This window comes from Phyllobates terribilis, unplaced genomic scaffold, assembly GCF_046119375.1.
Source record: "Phyllobates terribilis strain yellow unplaced genomic scaffold, ASM4611937v1 Scaffold_9__5_contigs__length_417890890, whole genome shotgun sequence".
Classification (NCBI taxonomy): Eukaryota; Metazoa; Chordata; class Amphibia; order Anura; family Dendrobatidae; genus Phyllobates; species Phyllobates terribilis.
Window position 1 is genome coordinate 287559547 of NW_027362769.1, and position 17792 is coordinate 287577338.

Below are 17792 nucleotides of genomic sequence, written 5' to 3' on the forward strand. Positions count from 1 at the left end.
CCTCATTTTATAACTTCTAAGGACCAGACTTTTTTTTAATATATCCTGAATAGAACACAATAGAATTGTATGGAAAACATTATTGTGTTCTTCACAATTCAAGGCAACGTGTCCTTTATGAGATCTTTTTCTTGAAGGTATATGACCCTCAGGTTCTTTATCACCATGCAATCTGAAGAGCCAACTTAGACTAAGAGTGGCCACCACTGGGCATACACCATGGTGCAGCAAGGGCTAGCAATTTGTCCCTCCAATTGTGTGGGTGCTTATTGCTTAGGGAATGTCAGTCCAATTCTTCTTTTTAAGAGGGTTCACTGTATGTGCATCTCTGTGCCCGAAGAATATTAACCTGGTGTTACTGTATTACTGCTGTTCCAAGTGGCAAGCACATGGTTCTCTTAGAGACAGGACCCTTGTTTAAACCCAAGTAGACTTGAATTGGAAAGGCCACTGGTCTGGACCAGGACTCTGGTTGTGTCCGGTGATGGCGGCATGCACGGTTTCTATGTACGTGTCTGTGTGTAGTCAGAAAAAAATTTCAGTGGTGGCCTAATAACTGCAAGGACCGACGGAGGTGTTGGACAAAGGTAAACGAGTGGCTGCAGAACGGTTGGTAAATGTGGGCCACTTCATGCTAATAGTGGCCACTGATGACTGAGGCCTCCCTCCTGGTTTGGTCCTGGAGCCCCCTGGCCACTTGTTGATCATCTTTCCTGTTTTTTACTGTTACATAAGACCCTGTGTCTCCTGTATTCTGCAGCTGCGTCCCGTTCTTCAGTCTTCTTTCTGTAGCATGGTGTGTAGGACATCCTGTATACAATGTTAGTGCTCCATCACAGACTGAACCCCAGAACAATTGTCATGTAATTTGGTACCAGAGTTGATATTATGACATCTTCTCTCAGTGTATGGAGCCCCCATATTTTGTGATTTCTCTTATCATTCTCACTGAGTAAGCTGAAATCCAGGAACAAAAACACACACAAAACAATATATATATAAAATTATTTTTTTTATTGAAATAGCAATAAGCAACATTGTAATGAAAATATTACTGGTCCTTTAAGAAATTAAACTATGGTCACAGTCACTCTCAGATTGGCCCCGGTGGAGACCACAAAACGAGCTGCAGTCATTGGGGACCACCTGAGAGTCATTGGGACCCAAAGATCCAGAAGAAGGCAAAGAAACCCCCCCAAAAGAATTCTGATTCAGGGGGGAAAAAAATTCCTTCCTGACCCCATTTTTGGCGATTGGATATTTCCCTGGATCTCGTGTATCCTGCTGCATATTGCTGTATATAACATAGGCTTACGTCATGTGAACAATGGCCAAATAGCTGTTGGCTGAGAACTCGTCCTGTATGATAAAATATGCGATGGAGGTTCCTAATACGGTTTCCAACGAAGATGTGAAATCATATGTATAAGAACTAGCGAGTGATAAAGGAGACAATGGCTGGTATTATTATTTTGAAAGATCACCATGTAATACCACATGTGTCCTGGAGAGGCCACTATGTCCAGCAAAAAACAGCTGATTGCTGAGGGTGTTCACTGCCAGACCCGCGACTATCAACCGATCGCCTGCAAGTCCTCATTTGGGGACAGGCGTTGTTCACACTTGGCATATTTTGTGATTCATGAGGGGAGGACAGTAGCCGGATATAGACTTTTTCTATAAAGTCAGATTAAAGGGGTTTTCAGGAATGTTTTTTTTTAATATATAGGAGGTTACCATTGGTAGAGAAAACACACAGAGCTTTCCTTTCTCCCTGCTGCTCCAGCTCTGGATCTTCAGCGCTTCCTGTGGTCTATTTTGACAGGCTGCAGGGGTGATGGCTCAACTTCAGCACACATCATTGCTGCAGCCAATCACTGTCGGCGTGGCCCACTGAGCCAAGTGATTGGCTGCAGAACTGCAGTCATGATGTCACCCTTGAAGCCAGTGACTAAAGATCAGCGGCAGCAGTGAAGTGCTGGAACTGGAGCAGGAGGTAGTAAAGCTTCATCTGTTCTACTTAAGTGATGATTTATATGATTTATATTTAAGTGATGAAAAAAAAAATTCAGAAATTTGTAAAAAAAATAATAAAAATAATTTGCTTGTGTCGCCACTTTCCGAGAACCATGGCGTTTTCATTTTTCGGGAATGGGGCTGCGTGAGGGCTAGTTTTTTGCACCACAAACTGATGGTTATATTGATATCATTTTGGGATATATACAATGTTTTGATTGCCTGTTATTATATATTTTTTTCTTGTTGCAACAAATGAAAATCTGTAATTCTGGCATTTTATTTAATTTTCTAGTTACGCCGTTTACTAAATGGATTAATTTATTTTATATTTTGATGGATCTGACTTTTACGAACGCAGCGATACCAAATATGTGTATTTTTTAAATGTTTTATATTTCTTGATTTTTAATGGGGGGAAAACTGGGATAATTTGAACTTTTATACTTTTTTCATTTTTTTTTTTACTTTTCACTGTATTTGTTAGTCTCTTTAGGCGGCTTGAACCTGCAATCATTTGATTGCTTGTGCTATATACAGCATTGCTATATATAGCAGAAATCACGATCTCCTATGAACACTAGCAACAGGCTGGCTGTCACAGGAATACAGTGATGACAGACACAGGGATCTTCAGTGATCAAGTCACGGGTGCGCCAATGAAGAGATGGAATGGTGCACCCCCCTGCTGGCGCACATTAAATGCCGCTGTCACAGACTGATAGCAAGATTTAATAGGCTAACTGTCGTAGGCAGAGCTCCGCTCAACCTGTGACTGTTAGAGGCATATGATTGCTGAATAACACAGCCATCATCTGTCGAGAAAGATGCAGACTCAGCGTGTGAGCCTGCAAGAAATGCGGGGAGCAGAATTATGACGGATATAGTCCTTCATAAGTTAAGATGCATTTCTTAGTTAAAGCGTGACCGTCATTAACTGTATTTTCTAGACTATATAACGCACTTTTTAACAACAAAAAATCTTGCTCAGTATTGTGTGCGTCCTATAGACCAGAAGCAGCGTCCTATCAAGTATTCTTATTATGTGTCTGGCAACTGCCGGAGCAGATTTCAGCTGATCGTGGGGGTGCCAGGTGTCAGACCCCCCGATCTCTTACTGATGAGCTATCTTACAGATAGGTCATCAATTCTTAAGTCTCAAATAACCCTTTAAGGGGACTGGGAATGAAATCACCACCAAGGCACCAACAGAATAATAAATATGTCCTTGTATAAACTATTGGTTCATTATAAGCTCATTTTCTGCACAATGCAGAAATGAATGATTTATACAGGGGCATCTTTATAAACTCATTACACAGTGGTATTTCACAATGGTGGTGGTTTAGGGGCCTGAAATGAAGTGATGGGTTACCTTTAATACATACATGAACATTCACACAAATACACACTCACCTCAACAAACACATACATACACACACACAAACACACAGACACAAATACACACTCACAACAACACACACATACATACACACACACAAACACAAATACACTCTCACCTCTATATACACACATTAAACACACGTGCACACACCCCTTCAGTGCTGCAGTGCTCGGTACACAAACACACAGACCGTTAGTCCAGGGACACACAAATCATCACAGAGCCACCCCTTTATTGATGGGGTCACAGATACACACCCCTTCAGTGCTGGGGTCACAGACACACATCTCTTTGGTGCTGGGATCACACAAACACACACACACACACACCTTCAGGGCTGGAGCCACACACACAGCCCTTCAGTGCTGTATTTCAGGGGACATGTACAAGTGTGCCAAATACACGTGCACATACCCCTTCAGTGCTGCAATGTTGAGGAAACAAGCACACACCCCATTAGTGCAGGGATACGCAAACCATCACACAGCCACCCCATTATTGATGGGGCCATATAGACGCAACCCCTTCAATGCAGGGGTCACAGACACATCCCTTTGATGCTGACGTGACACAAACAGACACAGACACACAAGTTCAGTGCTGGGGCCACACACACAGCCCTTTAGTACTGCATTTCAGGGGACATGTACACGTGTGGCAAACACACATGAACACACCCCTTCAGTGCTGCAGTGTTGAGGAAACAAGCACACACCCCATTAGTGCAGGGACACGCAAACCATCACACAGCCACCCCTTTATTGATGGGGCCATAGAGACGCACATCTTCATTGCTGTGGTCACAGACACACATCCCTTTGGTGCTGAGGTCTCACAAACAGACACAGACACACACCTTCAGTGCTGGGGCCACCCACACAGCCCTTCAGTGCTGCATTTCAGGGGACATGTACATGTGTGCCAAACACATGTGCACACACCCCTTCAGTGCTGCAGTGTTGAGGAAACAAGCACACACCCCATTAGTGCAGGGACACGCAAACCATCACACAGCCACCCCTTTATTGATGGGGCCATAGAGACACACATCTTCATTGTTGGGGTCACAGACACACATCCCTTTGGTGCTGAGGTCACACAAACACACAGACACACACACACACCTTCAGTGCTGGGGCCACACACACAGCCCTTCATTGCTGCATTTCAGGGGACATGTACTCGTGTGCCAAACACACGTACACACACCCCTTCAGTGCTGCAGTGTTGAGGAAACAAACACACACTCCATTAGTGCAGGGACACACAAACCATCACACAGACACCCCTTTATTGATGGGGCCATAGATACACAACCCCTTCATTGCTGGGGTCACAGACACTCATCCCTTTGGTGCTGAGGTCACACAAACTGACACAGACACACACCTTCAGTGCTGGGGCCACACACACAGCCCTTCAGTGCTGCATTTCAGGGGACATGTACACGTGTGCCAAACACACGTGCACACACCCCTTCAGTGCTGCAGTGTTGAGGACACAAACACACACCCCATTAGTGCAGGGACACGCAAACCATCACACAGCCACCCCTTCATTGCTGGGGTCACAGACACACATCCCTTTGGTGCTGAGGTCACACAAACAGACACAGACTCACACCTTCAGTGCTGGGGTCACAGACACACATCCCTTTGATGCTGAGGTCACACAAACAGACACAGACACACAAGTTCAGTGCTGGGGCCACACACACAGCCCTTTAGTACTGCATTTCAGGGGACATGTACACGTGTGGCAAACACACGTGAACACACCCCTTCAGTGCTGCAGTGTTGAGGAAACAAGCACACACTGCATTAGTGCAGGGACACGCAAACCATCACCCAGCCACCCCTTTATTGATGGGGCCATAGAGACACACATCTTCATTGTTGGGGTCACAGACACACATCCCTTTGGTGCTGAGGTCACACAAACACACACAGCCCTTCAGTGCTGCATTTCAAGGGACATGTACACGTGTGCCAAACACACGTACACACACCCCTTCAGTGCTGCAGTGTTGAGGAAACAAACACACACCCCATTAGTGCAGGGACACACAAACCATCACAGAGACACCCCTTTATTGATGGGGCCATAGAGACACAACCCCTTCATTGCTGGGGTCACAGACACACATCCCTTTGGTGCTGAGGTCACACAAACACACAGACACACACAAACAGACACAGACACACACGTTCAGTGCTGGGGCCACACACACAGCCCTTCAGTGCTGCATTTCAGGGGACATGTACACGTGTGCCAAACACACGTGCACACACCCCTTCAGTGCTGCAGTGTTGAGGAAACAAACACACACCCCATTAGTGCAGGGACACACAAACCATCACACAACCATCTCTTTATTGATGGGGCCATAGAGAGACACCCCTTCATTGCTGTGGTCACAGACACACATCCCTTTGGTGCTGAGGTCACACAAACAGACACAGACACATCTTCAGTGCTGGGGCCACACACACAGTCCTTCAGTGCTGCATTTCAGGGGACATGTACACGTGTGCCAAACACACGTGCACACACCCCTTCAGTGCTGCAGTGTTGAGGAAACAAACACACACCCCATTAGTGCAGGGACACGCAAACCATCACATGGCCACCCCTTATTGATGGGTCTATAGAGACACAACCCCTCCAATGCTGGGGTCACAGACACACATCCCTTTGTTGCTGAGGTCACACAAACAGACACAGACACCACAGAACCTATTCACACTTGGTCGCAGACCAATACCACACTACAAGGCCAATGCCTAAAACCGTGGTCATCAGACGTGATCCCATATCACTGCCGTAAAAATCCTGAAATTTTTGGGAGCTGTCAAATATTATACTCCATTTAACCCCTTTAAAGCATGGGGCGTAATAGTACGCACTAGGCTATCACCCCCGGTTCAGTGAGGGCTCCGGTGCTGAGCCCGCACTGAACCGGGCACATGTCAGCTGATTTATACAGCTGACATGTGCCCCCAACAGCCGCGGGTGGAATCGCGATCCACCCGCGGCTGTTAACATGTTAAATGCCGCTGTCAATCTCTGACAGCGGCATTTAACAGCGCCGCGCCGGTTGCGCTTCACTTACCCCGCCCATCGGTGACCCCGTCACGTAATCGCGGTTCACTGATGGGTGGGCATGACAACCCTGGGTCTGCAGCAGACCCCAGTGATTGTCATGTACTGACGCTATGAGCGCCACCTAGTGGTCGGCGCTCATAGCACAAGAGCATTTCTGCTACATAGAGCTGATCTGCTCATCACCTCTATGTAGCAGAGGTGATTGGACAGTTGCTGCTTCTAGCCTCCTAATGAGACTATAGAAGCAAGCAAAAAGTGTAAAAAAAAAAAAAATGTTTTTAAAAATATATAAAAGTTTAAATCACCCCCCTTTCGCCCCATTCAAAATAAAATTCTAAAAATACCACCTACATGCACATATTTGGTATCGCCGTGTTCAGAATTGCCCGATCTATCAATATAAAAAAAGAATTAATCCGATCGGTAAACGGCGTAACGAGAAATAAATTATAAACGCCAGAATTAAGTTTTTTGGTTACCCCAACATTGCAATAAAATGTAATAACGGGTGATCAAAACATCGGATCTACCCCAAAATGGTATCAATAAAAACTTCAGCTCGGCGTGCAAAAAATAAACCCGGCCCCAGATCCTGAAAAATGGAGACGCTACGTGTCTTGTAAAATGGCTCCATTTTATTTATTTTTTTTAGCAAACTTTTAGATTTTTATTCACCACTTAAATAAAAAAGAACCTATACATGTTTGGTATCTACAACCTCGTAATGACCTGGAGAATAATAATGGTAGGTCAGTTTTAGCATTCAGTGAATGTGGTTTAAAAAAAAAAAAACATCTGTGGTATTGCACTTTTTTTGCAATTTCACCGTACTTGGAATTTTTTTCCCTTTTTCCGTACACGATATGGTAAAACCAGTAATGTTGTTCAAAAGTACAACTCATCCCGCAAAAAATAAGCCCTCACACGGCCATATTGACCAAAAAATAAAAACGCTATGGCTCTGGGAACAAGGGGAGCAAAACATGAAAATGCAAAAACGGAAAATCCCAGGGTCCTTAAGGGGTTAAAGTCTGGCAGCTATGTGTTGTTCCAAACTGGCTGGGTGTAATTGCCTTCCTCCTCTTGTATTGATTCAGGATCTGTACTACATATGTACTTGGAGTATGGATTATGGCTTGCAGAGGGGGCTGCACTTTAGGAGTGGGTTTGCTTCTCAGCTAGGTCCTTTTCCCTGGAGGTGGTATCAACTTTGGAGTCGCTACGCCAAACTTCCCGCTCTGACTCCAGTTCTGAATCCATCTCTGACCGTCATGTAACTAATCCGGCTACGTAGACAGAACATAAAACATAATTATCGGAATACAATTTCTGACTAACTGTACAGTATGTTGAAACGTTCCAAAGTTATCACCTCATAAAGTGATACTGGTCAGAATTATACAATTTGGCCTTTTCAGGAAGGTGAAAACAGGCTGGGGGTGAAGGGCTTCATTGGTTAGTCACCAGAAAGTTTGTAATGAATGTCCTCATCAAAGTGCTGTTTAACATCCAGTGATTTGGATGTAGCCAAGAATTAATAAGGATTAATAATTATTGAATAGCGTTATTTTACAATGTATTTCTAAGTTATTATTTTGGACTTATTAATTATACATATTTGTGTGTATTTACATTGTTCCAGAGTACAACCTCATCTGAAGAAATGCTTTGAAGGAATAGCAAAAGTAGAATTTACAGACGTTTTAGATATCACCCATATGAACAGTAGTGAAGGGGAGGTTGTGCAACTAGTCAACACAATTTCCACATCAAAAGCCAGAGGCCAAGTTGAAAAGTGGCTTGTGGAGCTGGAGTCTGCAATGATTCAGTCTGTCCATAAGGTATGTGCCATTTACCATATAGGAAAACTCCAGCTCACCCTCATTAAATCGTCATAAAGTCCAGAGCAGGTAAAGCATCAATGCCAGGTTCCCACCTGAAACGCCTAGATCTATAAGATGTCTCTGTTCTAATTTTCCGTCCCATGGATTTTAGCTGTATCTGGAATTAGGCTTTTAAACTTTTTTCACTGGTTTGCTATTTTGCACAAATATAACATACTACAGTCAGTGAAGCTGCATCTTCCTTTCTTCGACTGAATGTGTTATTTACACCTGACCTCCCATGATCATGGATATCTGGCCCTCGTCAGTGGTCTGTGGACATGGTGACCATAACCAGATCCAGTAATGGGCAAAGTCTACAATCATCAAATGCAATGAATCCATTGATGTATTTTCTGGCTGTAGTTGGCTGCTTTTAATGTTTTCTCCACCATATTAAGACTGTTTTGAGAATCCTTCTAGCCATTAATTGACTCTAGATTTCCACACTGACATTATTGACTCCTTTCGAATGTAATAACACATGTGCAACATTTGAAGTGTCACCGCACCTTTCATTTTAAGACATGTTATGCCCTCAGGCACATCATCAAGCCCGATATTTCCAGAACATCATTCCTTTGTAGTTTTGCAGCGCATTCTTTACTCCAGAAGGTTTGCAGCTCATTATGTATCTTTTCCCATGATGTAACGGTACATCCCTCTCCTCCATCTTCAGCACATCATTCCCCCCATGCTTATAGACAAAGAGTATTCCATGTAGATTTACACCCTATCTCATACCACAGAGTTGCATTCACAATTGTGCAGGCTTCAGAGATTAATTTTCACTGTCTGCACAGAACTTGTTCTGGAAATTTGCTTTCTAGTATGTGTATTTTTTAGTATATTTTCTAGTATGTGTAATCTTCAGACCTTTTTAGGAATCTGATGTAGGCAAAAATAACTGTCTTGCCTCATTCCAGGTGCTGAATTGTTAGGGCTTGTTCAGGGTAAAAACACTGCACTTTACAGCACCAGCAAAATGAATGAGATTTCTGAAATCTCGTGCACATGCTGCTCAGTTCTTCCTTAGTGATTTGAACCTTCAACGCGTTTTTTTCAAGTCTGCAGATTGTCAATTTTTTCAGCATTTTTGCAGCTTTTTTCACCTATTGAAATGGAGACAAAAATCCAAGTAAAAACGCATAAAAAATGTATGGAAAAACACGTCAAAATGCATATATTTTACACATACCATTTATCGTTCTGGTTTTTGATGCAGAAAAATCTGCTGCAAATACTCAACCTGTGCACATAGCCTTATGCTGGATTTACACCAGCCGACAGCAGCCATTAAACGACTACCGATTGGCCACATGCATGCAAGCTGGCAACCAGTCATTTAATGGTCTGTTTAAGAAGCCATCCACACTGCCTTCCGCACAGAACGATTGGTAGTATGATTGTTCTGTGTTGATAGAGTATCATTGCTTTCAGCCACACATACTTTGTTTATATAGGACTATGTGCTGCCAAGAACGATGATGACACCAGGCGACAAGCTGGTTTGTCTTGTGTTTGGCAGCCTGTTTACACTAGGCGATAATTGGGAAATGAGTTCTCCTATGAACGCTCGTTCCTTTATCGGCCAATGTAGGTGGCCCCTTAGTGTTCTGTTTATTGGTTAGTTTGTTCTCTCTTTCCAAATGTGGCCAGAAAAATTGTGAACATAGGATTAATATACAGAGTGTGACTAAGGATCAGTACAAGATAAGCAATGCAGTGTATTACCAAAAGAGACAAAAGTAGGTTTCCCTATGAGTTTTAGGGAAGCCAATATTAGAACTTGAGTATTGTATGTCCGTGATTGAAGGAATACATCTGTTTTTCAGGTGATTGGTGAAGCTATCGAAGCCTACCCTAACGCAACACGTATAGACTGGGTCAGGGAATGGCCAGGACAGACTGTATTGTGTGTATCCCAGTGTTTCTGGACAAATGACGTTCAGCTGTCTATCAGGCAAGGCCAGAAGGTATGTATGGCAGAGATGGTTCACCACTGCACACGGTTGTCACGATGTGCCATGGATAAATCTGCATGTTGTCATTTATGTTATTAGGCCCTTGAAGATTACCTGGAACAAAACAATAAACAGATTGACGACATTGTGGCCCTGGTGCGTGGAACATTATCAAAGCAGAACCGGGTGACTCTCGGGGCACTTGTGGTCCTGGATGTCCATGCAAGGGATGTTCTTGCAGCGCTAGTTAGAAAACAAGTTAGTGATGAAAATGACTTTGAATGGTTAAGCCAACTGCGATACTACTGGGAGGTAAGACGAAGATTTTCATCTGCCTTCTTTATTATAATTCCAGTTAAATAATACTTGTGATGCTTGCAGTGTGTAATGATCCTTTTACAATCACAAAATGCTGAATATCAAGTACTGAAAAAAAAGCTAGCGCTTGATCACTGGAATGATTATATTCCAGAACTGAAAATACAGTTTTACTTTAGATTACAGAGGAAACCAATTAAAAAAATAATTAAGCTAAATTACCTTCAAATGGCACTTTGTTTCTCTTGTCACAATTCTTTATTATGTGCAGATATGGCGTGATATTTATTTGCAAAGTCATTTTGCTTGACTGCAAAGCTCATCTGCAATCTCTTCTTAATTTGAGTGCAGTGTTTAAATATAGATGATGAAAGATTAAAAAAAATCATGTGCAGAAAACACATTTTCTGTTATGTACGCAGCCCAACATTCAGTCATTAATGAAGACACACTTCATTTAAAATAATTGTTTCTTCTTTTTCATAACTTCTATCAAACATTGTTTTTGTAAGTGAATACGTTTATTTTTGTTAACAATGAAACACATAATGTGAACTTGTGCCCATTTAGAAAAGCCACTTGAGCTTTAATTGTAAAATTTTAAATAAAATTCTTGGTATTAAAAGGGTGGTTTAAAAAATTCAAAGACTCACCCTCCCCATGTCCAGCACCAAGTCGCCCAGTGACTGGTGCAGTGCTGATGTCACATTAATAGCGCTGCAGCCAATAACTGAGCTCAGTGGTTCTGATCTTTCTCTTTGGCTGCAGCGCTGTTAATGTGACATAAGTACTGCAGACAAAACCAGATACCAGGAGCAGCAGGTGGAGACCTAGGCCTATGAGTAAAACACATTTTGTTTTTGTAAAACAAGCTGTAATCATGTAATATGGGTTTTCCAAAACCAGAAAACCACTTTTTATGTTGTAAATTAAAACATAGACTAAGTTAATACAAATCTGTCTGGTATTGTTTTAATAAATTGTCTATAGCTTTTACATTTTGTTTCCCACTTTAGTTTAACACTACTGGGTCAACTCTGTTGCACCTTTGTGTGACAAGTATATGTTCTATAGTAAAAAAATAAATAAAATCAAAATGTAAGTATTACAATAAAACGACTATATTCTAACTACATAGCTATTCCATGGGAAACTGACATAGTTGTCAGGATTTCAGAGTAAAACATCAGTTTGTTAATATGGGCTTTATTAAATGCTCCATGTTTCCGCTATAGACGGATAAGACACAATTTCCTTGACTTGATCTACGAGCATCCTGTAAATGTAATAGGAAATCAAGTTTTGTTAGTAGATCTCAGGTTGTCTTGTATACGAAATTCTCCAAGTATAGAATAAGGAGCAATCAGCTGTTGGTACCTGCCATACTCAAATCTGAAAAACTATGGTTCAATTGAAGGAACAAGGTTTTACAAAGCTTGATGTAGATCTATGTTGAGTTGAGGGCATACTGTAGATCAGGGCTTCTCAAACTTTTCCTACTGTGGCCTCAACAGGGTCGGTCTCTGCCATGAATTATTCTATTGTATCCCTAATATGGAACAGAATAACGAAACTTATAATGCTGAGATGAACTCAACCTTCTATGGCGAAACTTCCTGCTGTCACTATTGTAAAAATAGCTTCCAAAACCAAGTGAAAAATAACAGTAGTAACTTCTATTTTAGTAGCACACGACCCATTTCATGTATTTTTTGTAGAAATCCTCTATTGAGATTGTGAGACCACTATAAAGTGGGACTGCTGCATAAATATCTACTTGATAAAGCTCAATAACATGTGAGAGAGTCCATCACGACTGGCTGTAATGTGAGAAAAGGTCTTTTTTGTTTCATTGGTGCAACAGGCTTAAAAGCATATTTACCTCTGTCCCCACCAACAACGTCTTTGAATAGAAAAATCCGAAGTTCCAACTTATATACAGTGGGTACGGAAATGTAACCTTGCAAATGCTAAAACACTGGAATGGACACCGCATGGGGAGAAAAAAGCACTAGACACACCTTGTATGCAAAAACCTGTAGAATATATAGATTTTACATTCATTAAAAACTAATCATCTTGGGAGACAAAATTCTCAACTTTATATTTCTGTACTGCTTCTGAAGATATTCTATGTACATAATATACAGTGCAATCATATATTTGAGGATGAGGAGGATTAGCTTTCAGTGCTTTTTAAGGTCTATATACGCTACATGTTTTTGCATACGAGGTATGTATAGTGTTTTTTTCTCCCCATATGGTGTCCAGCCAAGTGGTTTTGCATTTGCAGGATCTTGGTTTCTGACTGGAGAAGTATTTAACTTGTCATCAGGATGTTATACCAAAAACTAATGACATGTATGTAAAGGCACTTTAATGTTGAGTAAATCCTTACCTTATAGAAATCTGTTTTGCTGTTGTAGAGAAATCCATAATTAAAAATGTATGCTAATGAGCTGCAAGTACAGTGGGCGGGCACTTCACTTAGGGCCCTTTCACACTGCATTCTTTCCCTCATTCAGTGGCCCCATCGGGGCTCACGTCCAAACCCACCACAAAGTGGGTTTCAGGCATATGTGCTGACGAGGCCATTGACTATAATGCTCCAGAAGGGACACCATGTGCTCTGTTGTGCATCATTTTCAGCCGTATACGTCTATTGTAGGCGGATAGCTAGCTGTAATAGATTACATCTTGGTGTCCGCCTCCAGTAGGTGTATGCGGCCGAAAACGATGCACGACAGAGTACATGGTGTCCCTTCTGGAGCATTATAGTCAATGGCCTCGTCAGCACATATGCCTGAAACTTATTTTGCTGGAGATTCTGATGTAAGCCCCATCGGGGCCCAGAACGGGGGAAAGAACACAATGTAAAAGCACCCTTATAGCTCTGCTGCTTCTCTGCCTTCCTTACCTGTCTACTGTCTCTGTCTGACAAGTCACTGACACAGGAGTGATTAGGCAGAGGCAGGAGGCAAGCAGCAGGCAGTGAATTGGGAGAGAGGAAGCAGAGCTGAAGGTGCAGGCCCCGCCCACTGCACTTGCAGCTCATTAGCATACAATTTCTAATATGGATTTCTCTGAAGCGGTAAAACGGATTTCTACCGGAAAGGTAAGGAATTACTCAGCATTACAGTGCCTTTATGTTCATACCATTAGATTGGGGAATAAGATCCTGATGACAGGTTCTCTTTAAGGTGGCACTTCCTGTCTACAAGAGCTTGATAAAGCACAATCTGAAACACATTGCTGTTTGGGACTCAATGATATGTTTTTAAACATGTTGCGCCTATGAAATAAAGGAAGACCTTTCCTCACATTGTACCTGGTTGAGTTGGACTTTCTTGTATGTTGTTGTTGCCAAGTTGTGCACATAGGGGAATAGGAGATATGGACCTGCGGAGCTGGCTTTTATCTCTATTTATTGGCAATAAGTCAGTAGAATTGGTAACTGTCGTATGCAGTAACCTCAACGTCTGAGATCTTCACATTTACCAAGGCAAACTATGCATATTGCACACAACTGAGTGGTAAGAAAATAATTGCTGCACAGTAAAGCATCCATTTCTGACATAAACATCTAAATATAGATATATTTTGGAAAAGCTGGTAATGGATTATGTCAGGCCCTTAATAACCACCATCAGATTGGCTTTATGGCAGCTGGGATGGCTGTGCAGTATGATTATAATGAAAGTATTTTACAGCTGTCAGAGTATTGCATCGGCTGTAGCTAGCTGTGCGGCCACTCATTATGACTGAATACAGCCAGCCTAGCGGGGGTCGTCAGCTCTTATTTAGGTTTAATGCATCTGAAGGAAATGTATTCAATAAGGAGATTTATATATTAGTGTAATAAGCGGAGTATATGCCAATGCAGCAAGGTTTATAAACAGGCTGGCCTCATTTTAATAAGGATTTATAAATTAAAGAACATATTGGATGTAGGAATATAAGAAATAACTTTTAGGATCAGTGCCACAATTTATTTTCTGTCAGATGCCATAAAAAGGAAAGCGTACAGAGGTACAGTGGTGGTGATGTCAGGCGCAACAATATGAGCCCTGCACCCACACTATACAAAATAGTCATAATACAGTCATATCCATGAGCCAAAGTGTTATTTTTTTATTCATTTTTAGATATACAGTGCCTTGAAAAAGTACACTGCTCAAAAAAATAAAGGGAACACTTAAACAACACAATGTAACTCCAAGTCAGTAACACTTCTGTGAAATCTACCTGTCCAGTTATGAAGCAACACTGTGAATCAATTTCTCCTGCTGTTGTGCAAATGGTACAGACAACTGGTAGAAATGATAGGCAATTAGCAAGATACCCCCTATAAAGGAGTGGTTCTGCAGGTGGTGACCGCAGACCATTTCTCTGGTCTCATCCTTTTTGGCTGTTGTTTTGGTCACTTTTTAATTTTGCCATTGCTCTCACCCCTAGAGGTACAGTAGCATGAGGCGATGTCTATAGTACAACCCACAGAAGTTGCTCAGGTAGTGCAGTTCATCCCAGATGGCACATCAGTGCGAGCTGTGGCAAGAAGGGTAGCTGTGTCTGTCAGCACAGTGTCCAGAGCATGGAGCAGATACCAGGAGATGTTAAGGGAGCCATAGGAGGGCAACAACCCAGCAGCAGGACCGTTACCTCCTCCTTTGTGCAAGGAGGAACAGGAGGAGCACTGCCAGAGCCCTGCAAAATGACCTCCAGCAGGCCACAAATGTGCATGTGTCTGCACAAACGGTTAGAAACTGACTCCATGAGGGTGGTATGACGGCCCGACGTCCACAGATGGGGGTTGTGCTCACAGCCCAACACCGTGCTGGACGCTTGGCATTTGTCACAGAACACCAGGATTGGCAAAGTCGCCACTGGCGCCCTGTGCTCTTCACAGATGAAAGCAGGTTCACACTGAGCACATGTGACAGGCGTGACAGAGTCTGGAGACGCCGTGGAGAGCGATATGCTGCCTGCAGCATCCTTCAGCATGACCGGTTTGGCAGTGGGTCAGTAATGGTGTGGGGTGGCATTTCTTTGGAGGGCCGCACAGCCCTCCGTGTGCTCGCCAGAGGTAGTCTGACTGCCATTAGGTACCGAGATGAGATCCTCAGACCCCTTGTGAGCCCATATGCTCGTGCGGTTGGCCCTGGGTTCCTCCTAATGCAGGACAATGCCAGACCTCATGTGGCTGGAGTGTGTCAGCAGTTCCTGCAAGATGAAGGCATTGAAGCTTATGGACTGGCCCGCCCGTTCCCCAGACCTGAATCCGATTGAGCACATCTGGGACATCATGTCTCGCTCCATTCACCAACGTCACGTTGCACCACAGACTGTCCAGGAGTTGGCGGACGCTTTAGTCCAGGTCTGGGAGGAGATCCCACAGGAGACCATCCGCAACCTCATCAGGAGCATGCCCAAGCGTTCTATGGAGGTCATACAGGCACGTGGAGGCCACACACAATACTGAACCTCATTTTGACTTGTTTTAAGGATATTACATCAAAGTTGGATCAGCCTGTAGTGTGTTTTTCCACTTTAATTTTAGGGGTGACGCCAAATCCAGGCCTCCATTGGTTAATAAATTTGATTTCCATTGATGATTTTTGTGTGACTTTGTTGTCAGTACATTCAACTTTGTACAGAACAAAGTATTCAATGAGAATATTTCATTCATTCTGATCAAGGATGTGTTATTTGAGTGTTCCCTTCATTTTTTTGAGCAGTGTATTTATACCCCATTAACTTTTTAACGTTACACCACAAACTTAAATGTATATTATTGGGATTTTATGTGCTATACCAGCACAAAGTAGCAAGTATTTGTGAAATGTAAAGGATATTATACATGAAATTCTAATTATTTTAAAAATGTAAATATAAAAATCTTGACATGCATTTGTATTCAGCTCCCTGTTTTCTGATACCCCTAAATAAAATCTCCAATTCTCAGTATTACTACAGCTGTTCTGTGAAGGCCTCAAAGGTTTGTTTGAGAACATTAGGGATCAAACAGCATTATGAAAAGTAACACGCCAGATAGCTCAGGGATAAAGTTTTGGAGAAGTGTAAAGCAGGGTTAGGTTATAAAAAAAAAATACAATAAACAGCAAATACATACAAATCTCAAAAAAAGGCCATCTGGCCACAAAAGATCCGCCAACAAGAATCGGACATATACAGCAAAAAATGGCAGAATTAAAATATAACTTTTAATGGGATAATTAAAATCTAAATAGTATCTAGATACACACAAACAAACATAAATAGGGATGTTATTCACCCAGTGGGGTAGACTAGTTCAGAAAATACAACAGGAGATATATGTTCCTTAATTTACTACAATAATGTTTACTCCTTAATAGTAGAGAGAGACTATCATATGCAAACAGTGGAAATTCATAAGTAGAAAGAAAAGGAACAATCTCACCGGTCCTGCAGCACGAATTTCTCCACAGAATAGCACAGGGTTAATCCAGCGGTCATCCACCTCTGACCCTATAATGCCCTGTTCTCATATGCTGTCCCTAGGACCCCAAAGCTCCCGCCCTGACAAGGGCAGTCCACAGCTGACCCTAAAGATCTGATCAGCCCTACATAGACCCTACAGAAGTTTCCCAACGCGTTTCCTCACCATCAAGTGATTCATCAGGGGAGTAACAGAAAAATTATTATCATTGGTCTAGGGTATGGTAACCCTCCATGCAGGTATATAGAAAAGGCAGTGGCCACTGATGAATCACTTGATGGTGAGGAAACGCGTTGGGAAACTTCTGTAGGGTCTATGTAGGGCTGATCAGATCTTTAGGGTCAGCTGTGGACTGCCCTTGTCAGGGCGGGAGCTATATTATTATTATTACATGTGATAGGGATATACATAGCAAAAACATTTACGTAATCTTAACAAAACGAGTCAGCGACTGGTACAGGAGGAGCGAGGACCCTGCCCGCGAGGGCTCACAGTCTACAAGGGATGGGTGAGGATACAGTAGGTGAGGGTAGAGGAGGTCATGCAGTAATGTGGTGGAGCGGTGGTTACTGCAGGTTGTAGGCTTGTCGGAAGAGGTAGGTCTTCAGGTTTCTTTTGAAGGC

General features: G+C 42.6%; 1 protein-coding gene across 1 annotated transcript in view; it reads left to right on the forward strand.

Moving 5' to 3' along the window:
• The window catches only part of DNAH7 (dynein axonemal heavy chain 7), a 505238-nt gene that overhangs the window by 192654 nt on the left and 294792 nt on the right, over positions 1-17792 (forward strand). Inside the window, exons 20-22 of the mRNA XM_073647873.1 lie at positions 8169-8367; positions 10245-10385; positions 10473-10685. Of these exons, the coding sequence (XP_073503974.1) occupies positions 8169-8367; positions 10245-10385; positions 10473-10685 (553 nt within the window). The remainder of the gene's footprint in view (positions 1-8168; positions 8368-10244; positions 10386-10472; positions 10686-17792) is intronic.